The sequence below is a fragment of the Podarcis vaucheri genome, assembly GCF_965113315.1.
Source record: "Podarcis vaucheri genome assembly, chromosome: 10".
Taxonomy (NCBI): Eukaryota; Metazoa; Chordata; class Lepidosauria; order Squamata; family Lacertidae; genus Podarcis; species Podarcis vaucheri.
Window position 1 is genome coordinate 67,364,356 of NC_138748.1, and position 20,534 is coordinate 67,384,889.

Sequence of the window (20,534 nt, forward strand, 5' to 3'; positions counted from 1 at the left end):
GGGGTTGGCAAACTTTTTCAGCAGGGGGCCAGTCCACTGTCCCTCAGACCTTGTGGGGGCCCGGACTATACTTTTTTTTGGGGGGGGGGGGATGAATGAATTCCTATGCCTCACAAATAATCCAGAGATGCATTTTAAATAAAAGGACACCTTCTACTCATGTAAAAACATGCTGATACCGGACTGTCCGTGGGCCAGATTTAGAAGGTGATTGGGCCGGATCCGGCCCCCGGGCCTTACTTTGCCTACCCATGAGCTAGGCAATGGGGAGACAGCTTTTTCATGCAACTGTCTCATATGGGGAATGAACCTGCAGCTTTGGCATAATCAGCACCAAGCTCTAACCAACTGTGCTAGCTAGCTTGCCACTTGCTCAAGCAGATTGGATTAGTTCAATAAGAGAGGTCAGGTGTACATTTTAAACACAGCTGTATTGTTGCTCCTTGTCGAGTGTGCTCAGTTTACCACCTGATTTCAGCCATCAACACCTAGCGGGGGGGGGGGGGAGTCTGGGCTTGTGCCCCAGGTTGGAATAGGACAGAAATTTGATTCAGTTCACGTTTAAAGATGAACCTACCGCATTCTCACTTTTGAAACTTGCACTTCTTTGAATTTTACAGTGAAGTTCTACAGCAAAGCAATGGGTACAAAATTGCATATACTGTACTAAGATACCAAATGCATCACAACAGGGAAAATATACTTGGCAAATATGAGGCAAGGTAAAGGTAAAAGGACCCTTGACCATTAGGTGCAGTTGTGACCGACTCTGAGGTTGCAGCACTCATCTCGCTTTATTGGCTTTATACAGCTTCTGGGTCATGTGGCCAGCATGACTAAGCCGCTTCTGGCGAACCAGAGCAGCGCACGGAAACGCCGTGCTCGGAAACCTTCCTGCCAGAGTGGTACCTATTTATCTACTTGCACTTTGACGTGCTTTCAGACTGCTAGGTGGGCAGGAACAGGGACCGAGCAACGGGAGCTCACCCCGTCGTGGGGATTCGAACCGCTGACCTTCTGATCAGCAAGTCCTAGGCTCTGTGGTTTAACCCACAGCGCCACCCGCATCCTTCAGGACCGGCATTATATGGTGATAAATCCCTGCAAGCATATCTAGAGAATGTGGCGCTGGCCTCTCGCGCCATCCGTTTTCACTCTCCCTGGGCCCAGAGAAACAGCCTCGGAGGTAGCAGCTGGGGAAAAAATATGTTGCAAGGCCGAGAGATGAGTAATTAACCCAAGGCAAAAGTATGATGTGAGGGAGAGAGGAATGGGACTGGTCTTTAACCGGGTCCATATGTCTCCCGACTTGATTTAGCATCAGTTCCCCTCGACTGCATCGCACACTCCTGCGTAAACCCGAGCAGAGCTTAAGGCTATGAATCCTTCATGGATTCTATGGGGATTTTATTACCACCAGTGCCCTTAATTAAAAGAATAACATCTGTCTGGCAGGCAACAAGCAGAGACCGGCAGGCCCGCACGACTCCGTGCGCTGCGGCGCATGCACACAGCAGCGCATGGGAGTGCAGATGGAATGTCTTGGGTGTCCACAGAGATATGCCAAGTCTCCCAGGATAACTCAGAGGAGGTCTTTTCCATTGCACCAAGAACTCATTCAAATTCCTTGCTGTTTTAGAACATGCTACGGATATTTTTTTCAGTTCATCATACACTCTTTCGCTATAGTTCTGCCATGCCCGATTCCAAGCGCTCTCTGTGCAAACTTAAAAACTGAGCACATCCAACAAGTCGACATGCTATCTAATTATTAAACGAACAAAGCCCAAATTTATATTAAAAACAATAACAGAAAAACACATGTTAAATAATTTTTTTAAAACCCACAAAGGCCAATTTCAAAGTCATTTAGTAAACACATCCCATCTTTGTCCTGTAAAAACAGGCAGGGGGAATCACATTCATCCCAGGGGCCAAATTTATCTGGCCCACAGAGCCATTTTCTCCAAGTGTGGATCCCATCCCAGATAAGGAAGGCACACGTCTGACACTTAACCCTTTACTGGCAAAAGAAATGCTTACAGCAGCTTCCATGGTGCTCTGGATGAACACGGAGCCTTCTAGCCTCTGGGCAGCTGTCCAGATGTCTAAGCCAAATGGCACAACTATGGCAACAGTGGAACCCTGCCCTGCCACCTAGGACTGCCCTGACTCTCCCTCCTGCCTTGCAGGTGGCAAATACCCTCCAACGCGACATGGCCCAAAATCGGGACGCCATCTCCCAGGTCTGCACTGCTGTGTGAGTCATGTGACCCGTGCAATTGCAAACCCAGAAAAAGTGCTTTGGTGGGTCATGGTACCCCAAAACACATATTTTGGGGTGCCATGGGAGATTGCAGACGCAAAAAAACACAAGATCTCACCCCAAAATCATGCAGGGGCATGGCACTCAAAATTCTCATTGTGTTCTCATGGGGGGGGGGAAATGGGATGTATGGTGATATCCAACTCCATAAATCACTTGTCCCCTCTCCTGGGTCACTACCTGGGTCCCCTGCCTCACCACACACTCTTCAGAGCCCTGCCGGTCCCTGCAACCAAGTCACAACTGCCTTCCTTACACTTGACATCATATATGGGGCCCATCATCCTAGCACAGCCTTTCTCAACCTGTGGGTCCCCAGATGTTGTTGGACTACAACTCCCATCACCCCCAGCTAGCAAGGCCAGAGCTCAGGGCTGATGGGAGTTGTAGTCCAACAACGTCTGAGGACCCACAGGTGGAGAACCGCTGTCCTAGCAGCACTATCATTTCCGTATATGGTGTTGGGAGCTGGAATGAGCTGGCAGGTCAAGTCCTTCAACAGTTCACCTGTCAGTCATCTGACGTCATAATGAGCGGTGCCAACAGGGAGACCTGACAATCAGGAGCTCACGCTATGCTCATGTTAAGTTCATGGTTGTTCCCCAGGAGCCACATTCATTCCCGGCCCACACCTGACACTGCATGTGGCATCAGAAGCAGAGCAGTTGGGTGTGGCTTTGAGGAAGGCCTTTGTGGGTGAAACTGGGTCTAGCTAGGCCTGTGAAGCTGAGGTTCCCCAAGGTGGCTTTAGAAAATCCAGTACAGTGTTCCTTGGGTTACATACGCTTCAGGTTACATACGTTTCAGGTTACATATGCTTCAGGTTACAGACTCCGCTCACCCAGAAATAGTACCTTGGGTTAAGAACTTTGCTTCAGGATGAGAACAGAAATCATGCTCCGGCGGCACGGCGGCAGCAGGAGGCCCCATTAGCTAAAGTGGTGCTTCAGGTTAAGAACAGTTTCAGGTTAAGAACGGACCTCCAGAACGAATTAAGTACTTAAACCGAGGTACCACTGTACCTCCATTGGATCAGGAGAACCATAAATGAGGCAGGTAGGGGTGAGAGAAGCTCACCCCCGTTACTTCGTAGGATCTTTCCACCTTGCTGAAAACTGAACGTGGCATGAAATAGATTTTTTTGTTTCTGTGCACTTGGGATTTTCCCAATTCTTATGGAACAGCTAATTCACACATGATTACTGCACATTATCCACCTCCTTTAAAGGCACAGAGAGCGCTGGCTTAATTGCACTTGGTTCATGATCAAATAGCACCGAGAGCGGGGCTTCATTATGCATTCTCTTGGAACTGGAACAGAACAAGTCTGCGTGCTCCCTTTCTTCATTGCCCCCACCACATCCCCAGCTTGCTACCTGCTCATCATGGTCCCCCACAGAAAGCGCTGGCTGCCTTGCTCTTGCTCATCACACACTTCCAGACGCAAAGTGCCAAGGGCGAAACGGCCTCCTTCGTCTGGCACAGGGCGCCATGACACTCGCGTATAATCAGAAGCCCTTCAAAAAGCAAAACCTACATGGGGAGGTGCCTTATACAGAGTCAGACCATGGGCCCAACTAGCTCAGGGATATCTGCACTTGTTGTTGTTGTTTAGTCATGTCCGACTCTTCGTGACCCCATGGACCAGAGCACGCCAGGCACTTCTGTCTTCCACTGCCTCCCGCAGTTTGGTAAAACTCATGCTGGTAGCTTCGAGAACACTGTCCAACCATTTCGTTCTCAGTCTCCTTGTGCCCTCCATCTTTCCCAACATCAGGGTCTTTTCCAGGGAGTCTTCTCTTCTCATGAGGTGGCCAAAGTATTGGAGCCTCAGCTTCAGGATCTGTCCTTCCAGTGAGCACTCAGGGCTGATTTCCTTCAGAATGGAGAGGTTGGATCTTCTTGCAGTCCATGGGACTCTCAAGAGTCTCCTCCAGCACCACAATTCAAAAGCATCCATTCTTCGGCGATCAGCATTCTTTATGGTCCAGCTCTCACTTCCATACATCACTACTGGGGAAACCATAGCTTTAACTATACAGACCTTTGTTGGCAAGGTGATGTCTCTGCTTTTTAAGATGCTGTCTAGGTTTGTCATTGCTTTTCTCCCAAGAAGCAGGCATCTTTTAATTTCGTGACTGCTGTCACCATCTGCAGTGATCATGGAGCCCAAGAAACTAAAATCTCTCACTGCCTCCATTTCTTCCTCTTCTATTTGTCAGGCACTGATTGACAGCAATTCTCCAGGATTCCAGGTAGATGACTCTCCAATCCCTTCCTGGAGAGGCTGAGAGCTGAACCCTTCCTGGAGAACAATGGCAGGCAGCTGAGAGAAAGAGGGACAGAGAGGTGGAGCGGCCCCTAGCCTACAAATGCAACACACAGTATAATTGAAATTGCAGGGATGGAAAGCTGGGAGTGTGTTTGCAAAAGCAGCAGTGGCCATCGCCAGTATCAGCACTGCAGCCCTCTCCATAAAACTGCCCCAGAAGCCATGTGCACAGCAATTCTTCATGTCTGCTCAGAGGGACACGTCAACAAGACCGGTGGGACTTAATCCCAGATAAGCACATGGTTTGGCTTGCACTCTTAACCTTGTGGAACTGACCCTGGGTTAGACATGTTCAGGACCTCAGAGCCAGCCTTGCCTGATGCTGTTTGAAGCAGCTGCCACCAGCCTGCTTGCGGATTCTGAACTGAAGGATTGTCATGAAAATGCTGTTTAAATGCATGACTAGGAAGGTTGGCGCTATGTCAGAAGAGTCTATTGCTCTTCAGAAGGGCTTGGGCTTTTATTGTTTATCGTATTGCTTAATGGCAGCATGTGAATATTGTCAAAGCTCTGGGGCTGGAGCAATAAAGTCAATCGATCCAGTGCCTTTTGCTTAATGCCAGAGATGGCCTTGCATGCTGATCAACAAGCTTGGCTTCTGAGCAGGTGTAGCCCTGAATGTCTAACAAGGTATGACCTCTAGTGACTTCTGCGCTGGCTTGGTCAGGTCTGCAGAATGGAAGATGGCAGGATCTCCAAGGACGAGCTCTGCGGGGATCTGGCTTCAGGCACCAGGCTCGTTGGCAGACCAACTTTGCATTACAAAGAAGTCTGCAAATGTGGCACGGAGGCTGGGCACATCAACCTTGCCATGTGGGAATCCCTTGCAGTCAGCCAGAGGGCTTGGGGACAGTCAAGTAGTGCATCCACAGCAGTGAGCAGAGGAGGAATGACCCCTGGGAGGAACGCAGAGAGAAGATATGCCCTGGTGCATCTGCAGCAGCACAAGTGGGTGCCATCCTCTGCCCCAGCTGCAACAAAACATGTCTCTCCTGTATCGGTCTCTACAGCCACAGCAGGTGCTGTCGCCTTCCAACAGTTTGACTTTGTCCCCAAAGGCGCACTTCTCTGTTGTCTCCCGAGACAGACTGATGCCAACCAACCAATAATCCAACTGATCCCTATGTTCCAATCTGCATATAATTACAGTGGTAACTCAGGTTACATACGCTTCAGGTTACAGACTCCGCTAACCCAGAAATAGTGCTTCAGGTTAAGAACTTTGCTTCAGTATGAGAACAGAAATCCGCAGCGGCAGCGGCAGCAGGAGGCCCCATTAGCTAAAGTGGTGCTTCAGGTTAAGAACAGTTTCAGGTTAAGTACGGACCTCCAGAACAAATTAAGTACTTAACCCGAGGTACCACTGTATAGGGGAAATGAATTGGATCAGTTCACTTTAAAACGTGGGCTGAACAGCTTTCTCCTTCATCGCTCCTTCATTATTGTGCCAATATTTGCATGCCTCTGTTCTCTTCTCGTTAAATAATTTGGAGTTCTTGTTATTAAATATACCCAGAAAAAAGCACACCAAGAACTCTGGCCAATATAAGTTTCAGTAGTGAGAGTGGTCCCTACTTGCAAATCAATAGTCAATTGTAACAAAAACTAATCCAGTCAATTATGGGTCAGAAACCATGTAATGTTTGATACTTCCAGCTGATAAAGGTGAATACATCGAAACAGGGCCCTGTCCTGGTTTCTGATCCATAATAGACTTCTGACTTCTGCTCAGTGATTGAAACTAAGACCTTCACGTCGAATCTGACTATGGACTAACATGAACTCATAAACTCTTATCTCTAATTCTGTAATGAATTATTGTGTTATACATATCCCTATGAGTTTGGGTTTATAATCTCTGTTTGAGTTTGTAATCTCTATTTGAGTTTGTAATCCTTGTCAGAATGTTGTTTAGTCGTTTAGTCGTGTCCGACTCTTCATGACCCCACGGACCAGAGCACGCCAGGCACTCCTGTCTTCCACTGCCTCCTGCAGTTTGGTCAGACTCATGTTGGTAGCTTCGAGAACACTGTCCAACCATCTTGTCCTCTGTCGTCCCCTTCTCCTTGCATCAGGGTCTTTTCCAGGGAGTCTTCTCTTCTCATGAGGTGGCCAAAGTCTTGGAGCCTCAGCTTCACAATCTGTCCTTCCAGTGAGCACTTAGGGCTGATTTCCTTCAGAATGGAGAGGTTTGATCTTCTTGTGTTCCATGGGACTCACAAGAGTCTCCTCCAGCACCATAATTCAAAAGCACCCATTCTTTGGCGATCAGCCTTCTTTATGGCCCAGCTCTCACTTCCATACATCCCTACTGGGAAAACCATAGCTTGAACTATACGGAATTTTGTTGGTAAGGTGATGTGTCTGCTTTTTAAGATGCTGTCTAGGTTTGTCATTGCTTTTCTCCCAGGAAGCAGGCATCTTTTAATTTTGTGACTGCTGTCACCATCTGCAGTGATCATGGAGCCCAAGAAAGTAAAATCTCTCACTGCCTTGTCAGAATACATACTTTCAAATGGATTAGTTTTTGTTACAATCGACTATTGATTTGCGAGTAGGGACCACTCCCACTACTGAAATTTATATTGGCCAGAGTTCTTGGTGTGCTTTTTTCTCTTCTCTTCTCTGCTGGAAGAGGACTCCGAGAGCTGGCCAGTACAATTCCAGGTGGTTCAGTGGGCTACTACATTCCTGTAACTGGCCATATGGATGCAAGAGGAGGTCTGTTGGATCAGGCCAATGACCTATCTAGTCCAGCATCTTGTTCTCACCAGCCAGATGCCCCTGGGAAACCAGCAAGTGGGATTCGGGGACAAGAGCATTCTCTCCTCTCCTGTGATTTCCAGAAACTGGGTTCTGGATTCAAGGTGCCTTGGAGTCGCTGATGACAAACCACACTATCGTGTTCCCAGAGCTTTGCCCTTGACCTCTGTGGTTTCCAGCTGTTATCTCTAAGAACGTTTTCTGCCTGTGACTTTGCAGTTAAAATAACGATCCTTGTCCCCGTGTCACCCCGGTATGGCTCCCCTTTATCACATACACAGCCCAACAGGACAGTGACAATAATCCACCAACAGCATACAAATCAATAAGGCTAACCTGATCCAAAACACCCACCCACCTCACTCACACACGAAAACAAAGATCACCACAGCCGACCACAAACAAACAACCACACCCTAGGCTCTCTCACCACCAACCTCTCTCACCACCAAAGGAACACAAGTGAACAACACAAGCAACACTGACACCAAACTCTACATACATTAAACATAATAGAAACACCGCCACCTGACCCCACCCCTATCCATCTTCCCTCTCTCCACCCCCCTTTCTTTTTTCTTTCTTTTTTTCCTTCTTCTTCTCCCCCTAATGCCCCAACAAATGAAACGGATTTGTATAAATGTTACATGAAAAAAAAAATACGAGGCACTACACTTCTGTAAAACAAGAAACTCCTTAATAAAATATTTTTTTTAAAAAAATAAAAATAACGATCCTTGTGGAATCTGTTCCCTGCGGTAACTCCCACTTGGAGCTTGGTTAGGATGGGCGGGGAGTGGGAACGATCTCCTGGGATGGAGTGCGCAGTGAGTTATTTAGTAGCACTCCCCTACCTGGCAGAATTAATTAGCTCACACGCCGCATCACACTTTGAAGAGGAGAAGGTGGCAGCAAATATGTATTATTATCACGCCAGGGGACTGATTGCTGCTGCGGCAGGAATACAGAGCCATGGGATGCTTTTAGCAAAGAAGCCAAAACTCATCTTGGCATTTGAACAACTAGGATGTTACAGCTTTACTTGAATGGACAGGAAAGTACAACTAACACAACCCCGAGTCAAAAATTTAAAAACCCACAAAGCTGGGGAGGAAGGCATTGAACATACTTGTGAACACACTTCTCCACATTTCGTGAAAGCTTCACAGGAGTTTTATACCTCCTGGGCTAAAGGGAAGGGGTGCCCCTTAATGACAAATGGTTGGGTTTAATAATAATAATAATAATAATAATAATAATAATAATAATAATAATAATAATATTTATTTATACCCTGCCCTTCCTGGTTTAAAAACCGTGCTCAGGGTGGCTAACAGCAAATAAAAACAGCATAAAATACAACATAAAAAGCAGCATCAATATCAATAAAATTCAAAAATTCAGGGGTCACGGGGGGGGGGGTATTTATGCCACTTCATGCAATGGTGGCTTCCAGACTCGGTTACTGCAATGCATTTTTGTGCAAATTTCTCCCAACTGAAATTTTTTTTGTATGCTGTTTGGCCTAAGAAGTCAATTTCTGCGATACAATGATTCCTAATACAATGTGTTGTATTTTTGTGGATTTTAAGGCTCATTTCACTCAGCTGTATGCATTTTTAACACGTTCCTCGTCTGGAGCTCTGCAATGCAAAACAGAAAAGTGCAACTTTTAAAGGATGGCTGTGGGGTTTTTTTTTAATCACATATCGCTAAAAAAGCGCTTATTTGCTAGACTTGCCTTGATTTGCAAAATGAGTCCGAGTCCTCCTCTACTCCTACTAGTGAATCTGCCAGAGACTTTGTATAGCTCATAAGCCGCTGAGCACATTACCGCTGATTATATGCATTTCCCCCCGTTTCTAACAGTCTGGGTCGGAGGCAGTGCTCTGGGTGCGACTTCTGCCAGGGGTGAGGCTGTTTTGATGGTGACACCCCAGTTATGGAATGACCTCCCCAAGGACATGGGGCTGGCGACTCTTTTGCAAGCTTTGCAATGCCAGGTGAAGACAATTTTAATCTCCTGCACTTTTTAATGGATCATTTGTTTCGTTCCTTCTGTTTCTCTGGTTTTTATTGCCGCTCTCGCTGCTATTTTTATTGTTGTCATTATTGCTGTTTTGTGATTTAGAAGGGAAAAAACCAAACACATTTTATTTTTTTAATGCAGATGCTGATGGTGGTGTTTTGAAATAGACCAGGGACTGTTTCTGGGATCGTGGTGGTAGCTTCCAGGGTTCGTAAACACCATACTTGCGCCTGGATGTGTGTGGACGGACCTGAACATCTGTCCCAAATTTATCCACATTTTACTGGGAAGGGGAGGCACTCCAAAGAGTAGGAGAAAAGGGTGGACTATCTGTCAGGAAAAAGCAGCAATGTGAAAGCCAGCTGCAGGTGTCTGGAATGCAAAACAGGATATTGATGTCTATACTATTGGAACAGACTGCACTGAGCACCGGATGTTAGCTCAGAGTGTCATCTGACCTGTACTGGAAGTACAGGGGTGGGTTTTCTTACACTACTGTTTGGAGTCTGATGAGTGCAGATGTGTTTCTCTGTACTGCTGCAAGGACAGAAATAAAATGATGTAAATACATTTCTGTCTGACTCCTTCCCCTCCCTGGGGAGGCAGGGAGGAGGGGAGAGTGGTGTGTCCTTCTCACGCTTGAGGAGGATCGCCGATAGTGACCTTGCCTGTATCCTACCGGGAGACGCAGACAGAGAGGTCAACAAGGATCTCAAGCCGAATGCCTGGAGTGAGGCCAGTTACCTCTGACTGCGGCCTGAGAACCTGACACTATCAAGTTACAAGAAAGGAGATTCCAACTGAACATCAGGAAGAACTTTCTGAGCTGTTTTGGTAATGGAACGGTCTCCCTCGTGTGGTGGTGGACTCTCCTTCCTTGGAGGTTTCTAAGCAGTGGTTGGATGGCCATCTGTCATGGATGCTTTGGTTGAGATTCCTGCATTGCAGGGGGTTGGACTAGATGACCCTTGGGGTCCCTTTCAGCTCTATAATTCTATGGTTCTACGATCAGGTGGGGCTTTTATTTATTTGCACACTAGATGTCGCAGAATCAGCCCTCCTTCCTTCCTTCCTCACTTCCATCAACAGTCAAGTCAGAGCTGGCTTTTTCCAAGTGTAAAAGAATGTGTGTTTGTGTGAAAGAAGCTTTTGACACTTTGAATAAAGTGTAAGTAAGACTCCTCCCACCGGAAACTCGTTTTACTATTCCCGCTCCAAATGTCCAGAAGAAGAAGAAGAAGAAGAAGAAGAAGAAGAAGAAGAAGAAGAAGAAGAGTTTGGATTTGATATCCCACTTTATCACTACCCTAGGCGGCTAACAATCTCCTTTCCCTTCCTCCCCCACAACAAACACTCTTTGAGGTGAGACAGGCTGAGAGACTTCAGAGAAGTGTGACTGGCCCAAGGTCACCCAGCAGCTGCGTGTGGAGGAGCAGGGAAGCGAACCTGGTTCACCAGATTACAAGTCTACCGCTCTTAACCACAACACCACACTGGCTCTCAGAAAGTGTAAGCTCACTTCTTGCAGTGAGGGAACCACCAGAAGGCCTTAAGAGCTGGACCTCTGTGTCAGGGCTGGACGATCGGGGTGGAGACGCTCCTTCAGGTATACAGGGACGAAGCTGGGGCTTTAAAGGGGCTTTAAAGGTCAGCACCAACACTTTGAATTGTTCCTTCCCTGTGGAATGCCCTCCCATCAGATGTCAATGAAACAAACAATTAGACAATTTTAGAAGATATTGCAGCCCTGTATAGGGAAATTTTTAATAGTTGATGTTTTACTATGCTTGATGTTTTAATGTGATGGAAGCCACCCAGAGTGGCTGGGGAAACTGAGTCAGTTGGGTGGCATATAAATAATAAAGGACGATGATGATGCTTCTCGGAATACTACCTAGATTATACCACTGCAGGGCTGTGGGCAAAGTGGTTGAAATGATGAACTGGAAAGTCCCAACATGCCAGTCTTTGGAAGGAGACACCAAGATGCCTGATGACACAGTAAGTTGGGTGAGAAATATTTAACGAATGTAGGAAAGGAAGAAACTATTAAGAGGTTTCCTTATAGGTCAGGGATGTTCTTTTATGTAACAGGGGTTTGCATCACACCAAGTGTGCATGAAGAATGTACGCTACAGTCCCTCATATGGACACATCTAACCACATAGTAATGTGTGACAGGAGCTCCAACTAAGACATTGTTTAACACCATGATGCCTTCCTCAAGATCAAGATGGTCCATAAAGCCACGTTGCACTTTGGGCTAGCGGCTATAGCAGCCTCTGGTTTGGGGTCTTCAGGTGAAGGATGGGGCTGTTCAACAGGTGTGTGGTGTTCGTTGACAACTATCACCCTCTCTCCCTGTTAAGACTCTGCAGGGATCTCACCTTTGTACAGGTAAGATTACTTTACTAGGAAGTTCTGAGGAACCGATCCAGACATATTGTCTGGGTTCTGGGATTGGATCAGGCTTGCTTTTAACTTTCAGAATATTGCAATTATTTTCTTTTTAAAAAACAAACACACACCCCAAAAAAGGTTCATAAAAAGCATCCTTAATTTTTCAAGCCATAAATCCCAGCGAGATCCTGAGCTTCGGCACTCACAGACCACTAACCAGTAATGGAATCTGGGAGCAAAGCAAAGTGGGATGATGGCACGCTCATTTGTAACAGATTGTAAAACTGGCAAAAGGCCCATAATTGGAAACATGGCGTTTAATGCCACAGAAAATGGGCTGCATGGTATTAATGACAGCTTCCTGCAATGGGGCAGAGGAAGGACAATGAAGCCTACATTCATTGTGAAAGGAACATCATCAACATCAACAACAAAATATCAACTAGAGGAAATGATTAGTTGAGGAAAATCGGAAGAAAGCATCATGGAAGAACAAGTACAAGCTAGTAGTCCTGATATATTTTGAAGCTCACTTCCAGGGCTAGAATCATAGATTCGTAGAGGTGAGCCAAAGATCACCTCGTTCAACCCCCTGCAATGAAGGAATCACAGCTAAAGAATCTCTGGCAGATGGACACCCAACCTACATTTAAAAGCCTCCAATGAAACAGAGTCTACCACCTTCCGAGGGAGTCTGTTCCGCTGTCAAGCAGCTCTTACTGTCAGAAAGTTCTTCCTAGCGTTTAGTCGGAATCTCATTCCTTGCAAATTGAAACCATTGCTTTGGGTCCTACTCTCTGGAGCAGCGGAAAACAAGCTTGCTCCATCCTACACAGGCTCCAAGTATGTTTCCGAGCACAATTCAAAGTGTTGATGCTGACCTTGAAAGCCCTAAACGGCCTCAGCCCTGTATACCTGAAGGAGTGTCTCCACCCAAATCGTTCTGCTGAGGTCCAGCTCCGAGGGCCTTCTGGCGGTTCCTTTACTGCGAGAAGCCAAGTTACACGGAACCAGGCAGAGGGACTTCTCGGTAGTGGCGCCCGCCCTGTGGAACGCCCTCCCACCAGATGTCAAAGAGAACAACAACTACCAGACCTTTGGAAGACGTCTGAAGGGAGCCCTGTTTAGGGAAGCTTTTAATGTTTAATAGACTATTGTATTTTAATATTCTGTTGGAAGCCGCCCAGAGTGGCTGGGGAAACCCAGCCAGATGGGCAGGGTATAATTAATAAATTATTATTATCCTCCATGTGTCAGCCCTTCCGATATTTGAAGATGCCTCTCATATCACCTTATCAGGGCTCTAACACCCTTTCCCATCTTACATTCCAGAGAAAAAGCAAGGGCATAACACAACAGCTGCCATGGTAATGAGTGATGTCATAGAGGACTACAATAGGAAGCAACAAGCAGGGGGGAGGAGTACAGGAAGCACACCAGGGATGTACTTAGCGACACAGTCACATAGGTGAAAAATTCCATCCAAATATCAAATAATAATAATAATAATAATAATAATAATAATAATAATAATAATAATTTATACCTCGCCCTCCCCGGCCAGAGCCAGGCTCAGGGTGGCTAACACCAGTAAAATTACAGTAAAAACATAATAGAGAGGGGGAACCAGTTTTTTAAAATATGGGTTAAAATACCATTTAAAATGCAGCCTCATTTTAAAAGTAGACCATAGATCAAGACCATAAGGGGAGGGAAACATAAGGGTCAGACTGAGTCGAAACCAAAGGCCTGGTGGAACAGCTCTGTCTTGCAGGCCCTGCGGAAAGATGTCAAGTCCCGCAGGGCTGTAGTCTCTTGTGACAGAGCGTTCCACCAAGTCGGGGCCAGTACTGAAAAGGCCCTGGCCCTAGTTGAGACCAATAATTTCATCCAGCGCTATCTTTTATTATAAGAATGTCTGTTTAAGTGCTATCTTGGAATAACGGCCATATTGCCCCTTTTCTACAAGTTCCTATTAATGTTTTTCATTACATCTTTCATCTCATTACCGCTCCATCAGTAGACTCTGAATGTTAGGGCTGCGGGTTCGAGTCCCACTTTGGGTAAAAAGATTCCTGCATCGCCGGGGGGGGGGGCTAGACTGGATGACCCTCGTAGTCCCTTCCAACTCTACAATCCCATGATACTACGAGCATGCTCAGTTGTGTGTTCTCACACCTTTTGAAATACCCTGTATATTCCAGAGCGCTTTGGAAGGGGGGAAAGTCAGTAGCCGCATCATTTGCTGCGCAAATCCATGTTTGGTTCCACCCTGCTGAGTTTTACTCTGGAGTCTGTACACCCAACCAGAGAGAGCGTAACTCATAGGCTGATCTTACATGACAAGCTGGCACCGCTGTAGCTTGAGTCAACACAAGCATATGGGTGTACATCAGCCATCCAGCTTCATCAAGCAAACAGGATGACATTATGCAACGATGCTCAACCAGATGATGCACTGAGCTGCGCACTGTTGTCAGAGAGCTTTAATTAACACTGAGAAACAGCCACATGCCCGCCAGTGAGTTTCTCCCACTGTTTGTGACGCTTCTGATTTATTTATTTTCCTTATTGCAACCAATGTCAAACTATTCATGGTCCCTTGTTTTGACCATTTTCGCAGCGCCCGTTTTTAAATTTTGCACAACACGCACTGGTACAACACACAGCTTCTCCCTATGTTCTCACAAATGTTGTGAGAACCATATAATAAAAGCAGATGCTATACGCGGAATCATACATGCGCTAGAGTGAAATAATAAATAATCATTAACGAGTGTATTTTGGTTGTTAATTATAGCTTACGTCTCCATTCTAATACAGCTAAGCTTGAAGAGTTCCCAGCGGAGAACAGGGCTCTATATCACCTTGAACTTTATTACATTATTATATGGTGTCTTCTATGTTATTGTATATACGCTTGCATGCGGCCGTGTTACATTGCATTAATTTGTGGTATAGAAATACTTTTATAAATAAATAAGATTTGGACAATTTTATTGGCCCCTAATCAAGATTCCTCTCCCTCTCCTTTCCCTGCTTTTCCTTTTTCTTAGGTGACAGAAATGCCCCAGCTCCCAGCTCTGGGCAAGGAAGGAGGCTGTGGGAAGATCAACCACACCAGTAGAGAGGTCTCCTTCCACACCAAGAGCCCAGAACCAAATATAAACTGACTTCTTCCTTGGTGGAGCAAGCTTGCTTTCTGCTGCTCCCTTTGTTGGGCCCGGGGGTAACCCTTGAAACACGGTCCAGGACCAGTCCAGAATCCAAAGGTTCCGCTAGGAGTCAGTCCGACAGGGCCAAGGCAGGAAACCAGGCAAGGACAGGTACAGGATCTCAGGCAGGATCTAGCATACAGCAACGTTGCTCCCACAACCTGGGGCAGGGTCCGGCAGCCTTTTATCTTTGTCGGGGTAGTGGCCGGTCCTGATCCCCTGGTGACTCACCTCCCTGTTTTGCCTGAAGGTGAGCACTCCTCCTGCGAGTACTCAGGTCTCTCCTCTCTGCAGCTCGGGAGATGTCAGTGGGTTACTAGACCCAGGGGCCGCCTCAGCCTCTCCTGACCCAACTGGTAGTGGAGCAGCTGTAAGTGATGGCCCAGCTGGAGGCAACGAGGTAATCCCCACATCTGGAGCCAGGCTCATGCCCCTGACTCGGCCCAGCTGGTTTTGTTGCAGGGGAACCTCTGCAGACTGGGACTCTTCAGGATCAGGCCCCAGACTTGGTTCAGATGATGCCTGAGACTCCTCTGGTTCCAAGTCCGAGCCCAAGTCCCAGGCCATCACAGACCCAAATCAATGGAGTCAAGTTAAGAAGAAGAGAGAATCTGACTAAACATCAAGAAGAACTTTCTGACAAATACAATCACACTCTACAAAAGAAGGCAAATGTTGGTGGAAGAAAGTCACAAGGGTGTTTTAATATTTGTAACTGGTGTTAGTAGCATATGTGAAATATTTGTGTTTACCTGTTTGTTTGTATATAAAATAAAATTAAAATTAAAAAAAGAAAATGCTTAAATGATCTCAGTGCGCACCTCATGGATAGGCAAACTAAGACCCGGGGGCCAAATCCGGCCCGATCGCCTTCTCAATCTGACCCATGGATGGTCTGGGAATCAGCGTGTTTTGACATGAGTAGAATGTGTGCTTTTATTTAAAACACATCTCTGGGTTATTTGTGGGGCATAGGAATTTGTTCATTTTTTTTTTTCTTTTCCAAAATATAGTCCGGCCCCCCACAAGGTCTGAAGGACAGTGGACCGGCCCCCTGCTGAAAATGGTTGCTGACCCCTGGTGTACCTCTTTATCTGTCTTGCATCTTGAATCGTTCAGGAATTAGAACAGAAACACCCTATGGTTGGGTGAAGCTGATAACAGGCAATAGTGTTGCTAGCATACGGCCTTTGCAGCTTCTTACAGAAATTATCCCTCTCTCTTTCTATCCGACACCCGCCCCCCCAAAAAAACCCTGAATTAGTATTCATTGCAAGAAAGGCACGATGTGATGTGCCTCAGATTCCTGCCTGTCTGAAGAGTGGCTTGACTTTAGAAAGCTCTGCTCGGGAAAGGAGAATAAAAGTTTGCAAAATAAATTAAAACCTTTCAGCCGAGTCCTTCCTGAGGCAAAAAGGAGCCTTTGAATGACACAGAGGGGATCGGAGGCGGAACACCCCGATCCAGATTTGTACAGAGAATTTAAATGGAAAAGAAGCGACATGTGCTGCAAACTTCTCTTAGAATCATAGGATTGTGCAGTTGGAGTCCATTCCACTGTCAAACTACTGTTCCCACCCAGAAGTTCTTCCTTATTGTTTGGTTGGAATCTCCTTCCTTGACATTTGAATCTCATCGGTTCTGGTCCTCTCCTCTGGAGCCGAAGAAAACAAGTTTGCTCCATCTTCCACGTGGCAACCCTTCAGATATTTGAAGATGGCTGTCATATCGCTTCTCAGTCTTCCCTTCTCCAGGCTCATATCCAACTCACTCTACTGTTCCTCATTAAGGCTGGACTTAAAGACTATTTATCAACTTGGTCATGCGGCAATTCTCCCAACCAGGAGAAAATGCCTTTAAAACTGCCAACCTGCTAGTAGTTGGAGCAGAGACCCACATCTTAAGAACATGCTGGATCCAAGGGCCTGCCGAGTCAAATAATCTCACAGTGGGCAATCAAGTGTCTGTGGGGAACCCTGAAGCAGGATCCGAACACAGAGAACTCTCCCCAACTGTGGTTTCCAGCAAGTGGCATTTGAAAGCATTGCCTCATCCTGTGGACCTAGAACATAGATTGCATGCCATCGATAGCCTTCACTTTGACCTACGCTTCTCCACCTCCACCCCCCCCATCATTTGACTGGAGAATTGCACCACAAAAAATTCAGAGAAGCGCGGTTCTCAACCGATAGCTCCGTTTCGGTCTGTGTGTTGCTTCGGAAAGTCTCCCATTAAAATGCAAACAAAATCACAATTGTCCCCAGGACCAGATTTAGGTTTGATGAGGCCCTCAGCTACTGAAGGTAATGGGGCCCTTGATATGTCCAGCTGTCTTTTGTCAACAACAAATGGTCGCTGTTTTGTTGTTGTTGAATATAATCTATATGGTAATTTATGGACCTCATAGGTATCTCAAGCCATTTGCACATGTTGCCACACAACCAGTCCATGCAGAATGTAGGCACCCTATATATAGAAAGGAGCAAACCACTGATATTTTAGGGAGCAGGCTAGCAGGCAGGGCCCATGACTTACACCATAGGAGCCTATACAGTGCAAAACACCGTTGCTGTATGTAGGTTTTATTTTATTTGTTTTTTATCTTATATTTTGGAAATGTACATCCAGGTTTTTTTCTTTAATTTTTTTTTGGGGGGGGGCTCCAAGAGAGTAGGGCCCTAAGCTATAGCTTGTTTGGCTTATACGTATATCCAGCACTGATTGTCACCTATCTCTTCCTGCAGTCCAGCCCCCCTCTTCCCTTTCCCATGGCCCAGAGTGGCGGGGCTTACTCACTGAAGTGTTTTGGCACTGGACGCTGGAGCTGTTGAACCGCAAAGCAGGCACCCTCTTCTCGTTGCCCTGGATACTGATGACGCACTCGTAGCCCCGCTGCCCGGATTGAGGCTGAGGAAGGTTTTTGGCCTTCAGCGTGATTGGCTTGATGACGTCCACAGGCACCAAGATCTTACTAACGTGCAGCAACTGGGGGCAGTCCTGGAGAAAGCAGGGAGGAGGAGGAGGTGGGATGGGAGAGGAAAGAAAGAAAGAAATTGTCCCATGCAGTTAGTCAAACGCTTAGTTACGTTTCCTGATAGGCCGATTTGGAATCTGGCAACTTGCCGCGTCCTTAATTAGGTGTTGTCCTGCAATCTCTTACAGGTACAGAGGAGGGTTAATAAAGATGATAAATTGAAATTGAAATTGAAATACTTTATTGTCACTTGTACAACTTGTATACAGTGGTACCTCGCAAGACGAATGCCTCGCCAGACGAAAAACTCGCAAGACGAAAGAGTTTTTTGTTTTTTGAGTTGCTCCACAAGACGAATTTCCCTATGGGCTTGCTTTGCAAGATGAAAACGTCTTGCAAGTTTGTTTCCTTTTTCCTATGGGAAACCGTTTCCATGCATTCCTATGGGAAACCGTGCTTCGCAAGACGAAAAATTCGCAAGACGAAAAAACTCGCAGAACGAATTAATTTCATCTTGCGAGGCACCACTGTACAGTGAGATTACATGAGCACCCCCCACTCAGCTCTCTTAGACTTACTGTATTTTTCGCTCCATAAGACGCACTTTTTTCCTCTTAAAAACTAAGGGGAAATGTCTGTGCATCTTATGGAGCGAATGTGTGGTCCCTGGATCTGAATTGTGATCCTGCTCGCTGTCCTGGCTTCTGGGATTCAGAATATTTTTTGTTGTTGTTTTCCTCTTCCAAAAACTAGGTGCGTCTTATGGAGTGAAATATACAGTGATTCCCCTCGTTTACTGACACACACACACCAAACCCGAAAGTCAGTTGCCCTGTTGTTATCTTTTCATTCAGCAGCCTAACAGCCCACGGATAGAAGCTGTTCTTTACCCTGTTGGCGCGACTAATCATGCTTCTATATCTTCTGCCCCAGGGCAGGAGATCAAGAAAGTGCCTGACGGCCAATGGCCCATCTAATCCCACACCCTATTCTTACAGTGGCCAACCAGGTGCCCCAGTGGGAAAACTGCAAGCAGGTTCCAAGCACAAAAGCCCTTTCACCTCCCGTGGTCTCATGCAATCGGTATAGGAAGCATTACTGTCTCCAGCTGCCATCCATCAATCGCCTTCTCCTCCATGTATTTGGTTTTTTGAAGCCCTCTAGTTTGGTGGTCATCACCACGGGAGCAAATTTCATAATTTAACCATGTGCAACGTTAAGAAGTGTTTCCTTCCATCTGCCCTGAATCTTCCAACATTCAGATTCAACCAAGGCCGTCTTTAGCATATGCGGCGCCAGGGTGCAAAAAACTGCCCAGCACCCCCCATTTTTGGGGCGGGCAGGCCAAAGTTGTTGAGCTTTTTTTGGGGGGGGGACGCTGTGGGTGGAGGGAGGACAGCAATCCCCACAGAGGCTTGGGAGGGAAGCTATGTGCCTCATGTGAGCAGCATGCATGCACTGGGTGGGCTTCTCGACGGCCCGCCAATCCCAGGCACACAGGAGGACAGAGCCGGCCGGCTGCCTCAGTGCCCACAGCAGAAAAGCCTGCAGCGCTTTGACGGGCTCTGCTCCGCTCGACAGCAGCTGTCGGCTGGCCTGGTTGTTCAACCCCCAGACTCCAAATCTTGGCCCTGGACTCTCGGCCTGGCGCCCCTGAGAGCCTGGTGCCCAGGTGCCCCGCAACCCTAGCGCCTATGGGTAAGCCGGCCCTGGATTCAACTACCATCTACCTTAGCCCACCTTAGTGATGTCTGCATTGACTTGAGCAGCTCTCCAGGTCTCCAGGGAGGGGATGTTCCCCGCTTTACCCGGAGTTGCCACTGGGGTCTTCTGTATTCAAAGCAGCTGCTCTACTACTGGGCTGCACTCCTTCCCCCTTTTATGTTACGAAGGGAAGCTGCCCTTTAATGTGTCCTCACCCCATTCTAAAGAAAGGTAGAAGAGACAGCAAAGCAGCACATTCTGCAGGGGGCTGATTTCAGGTGCCCAGTTTCAAGAACTGGTGATGGGAAGGGAGGGACGAAGGGAAGGAGTGACTCAAAGCACCGGGAGGGGGAAGCGGAAAGACGTGTGACTTGAGAGAGAGATACGGGCGCGATCTCTCCTCACAGCAGATGGCGGATGCGCCTCATGGGCACAAAGAGTTGAGCAACACCAAGAAATAGATGAGCTGCGGAACAGCTGCAGTTACCCTGACTAGGAATGGCATTATGGAGACTGTCAATCATGCTGTTCTGTGGGTGAGATGGACCACAACTAGCATCAGGTGTGTTTGCGAGGAAAATATGCCCACCATGCCAGGCTCTGATCAAACGGTATGGAATTCCCCAAAAGCTTTCAACACACTCACACATAGCATTTGTTGAACAATGTGATGCTATTTTAAAAAATGCAGAAATATGTATTTCCATATATATATATATACAGACTCCGCTAACCCAGAAATAGTATCTCGGGTTTAGAACTTTGCTTCAGGATGAGAACAGAAATCGCAT

General features: G+C 46.8%; 1 protein-coding gene across 4 annotated transcripts in view; it reads right to left on the reverse strand.

Annotated features, from left to right (window-relative positions):
• PLXNA4 (plexin A4) overlaps positions 1-20,534 on the reverse strand; it is a 604,081-nt gene that overhangs the window by 106,134 nt on the left and 477,413 nt on the right. For all 4 annotated transcript variants that reach the window (XM_082238689.1, XM_082238692.1, XM_082238690.1 and 1 more), the window contains one exon: positions 17,862-18,062. In XM_082238689.1, coding sequence (XP_082094815.1) covers positions 17,862-18,062 — 201 coding nt within the window. The remainder of the gene's footprint in view (positions 1-17,861; positions 18,063-20,534) is intronic.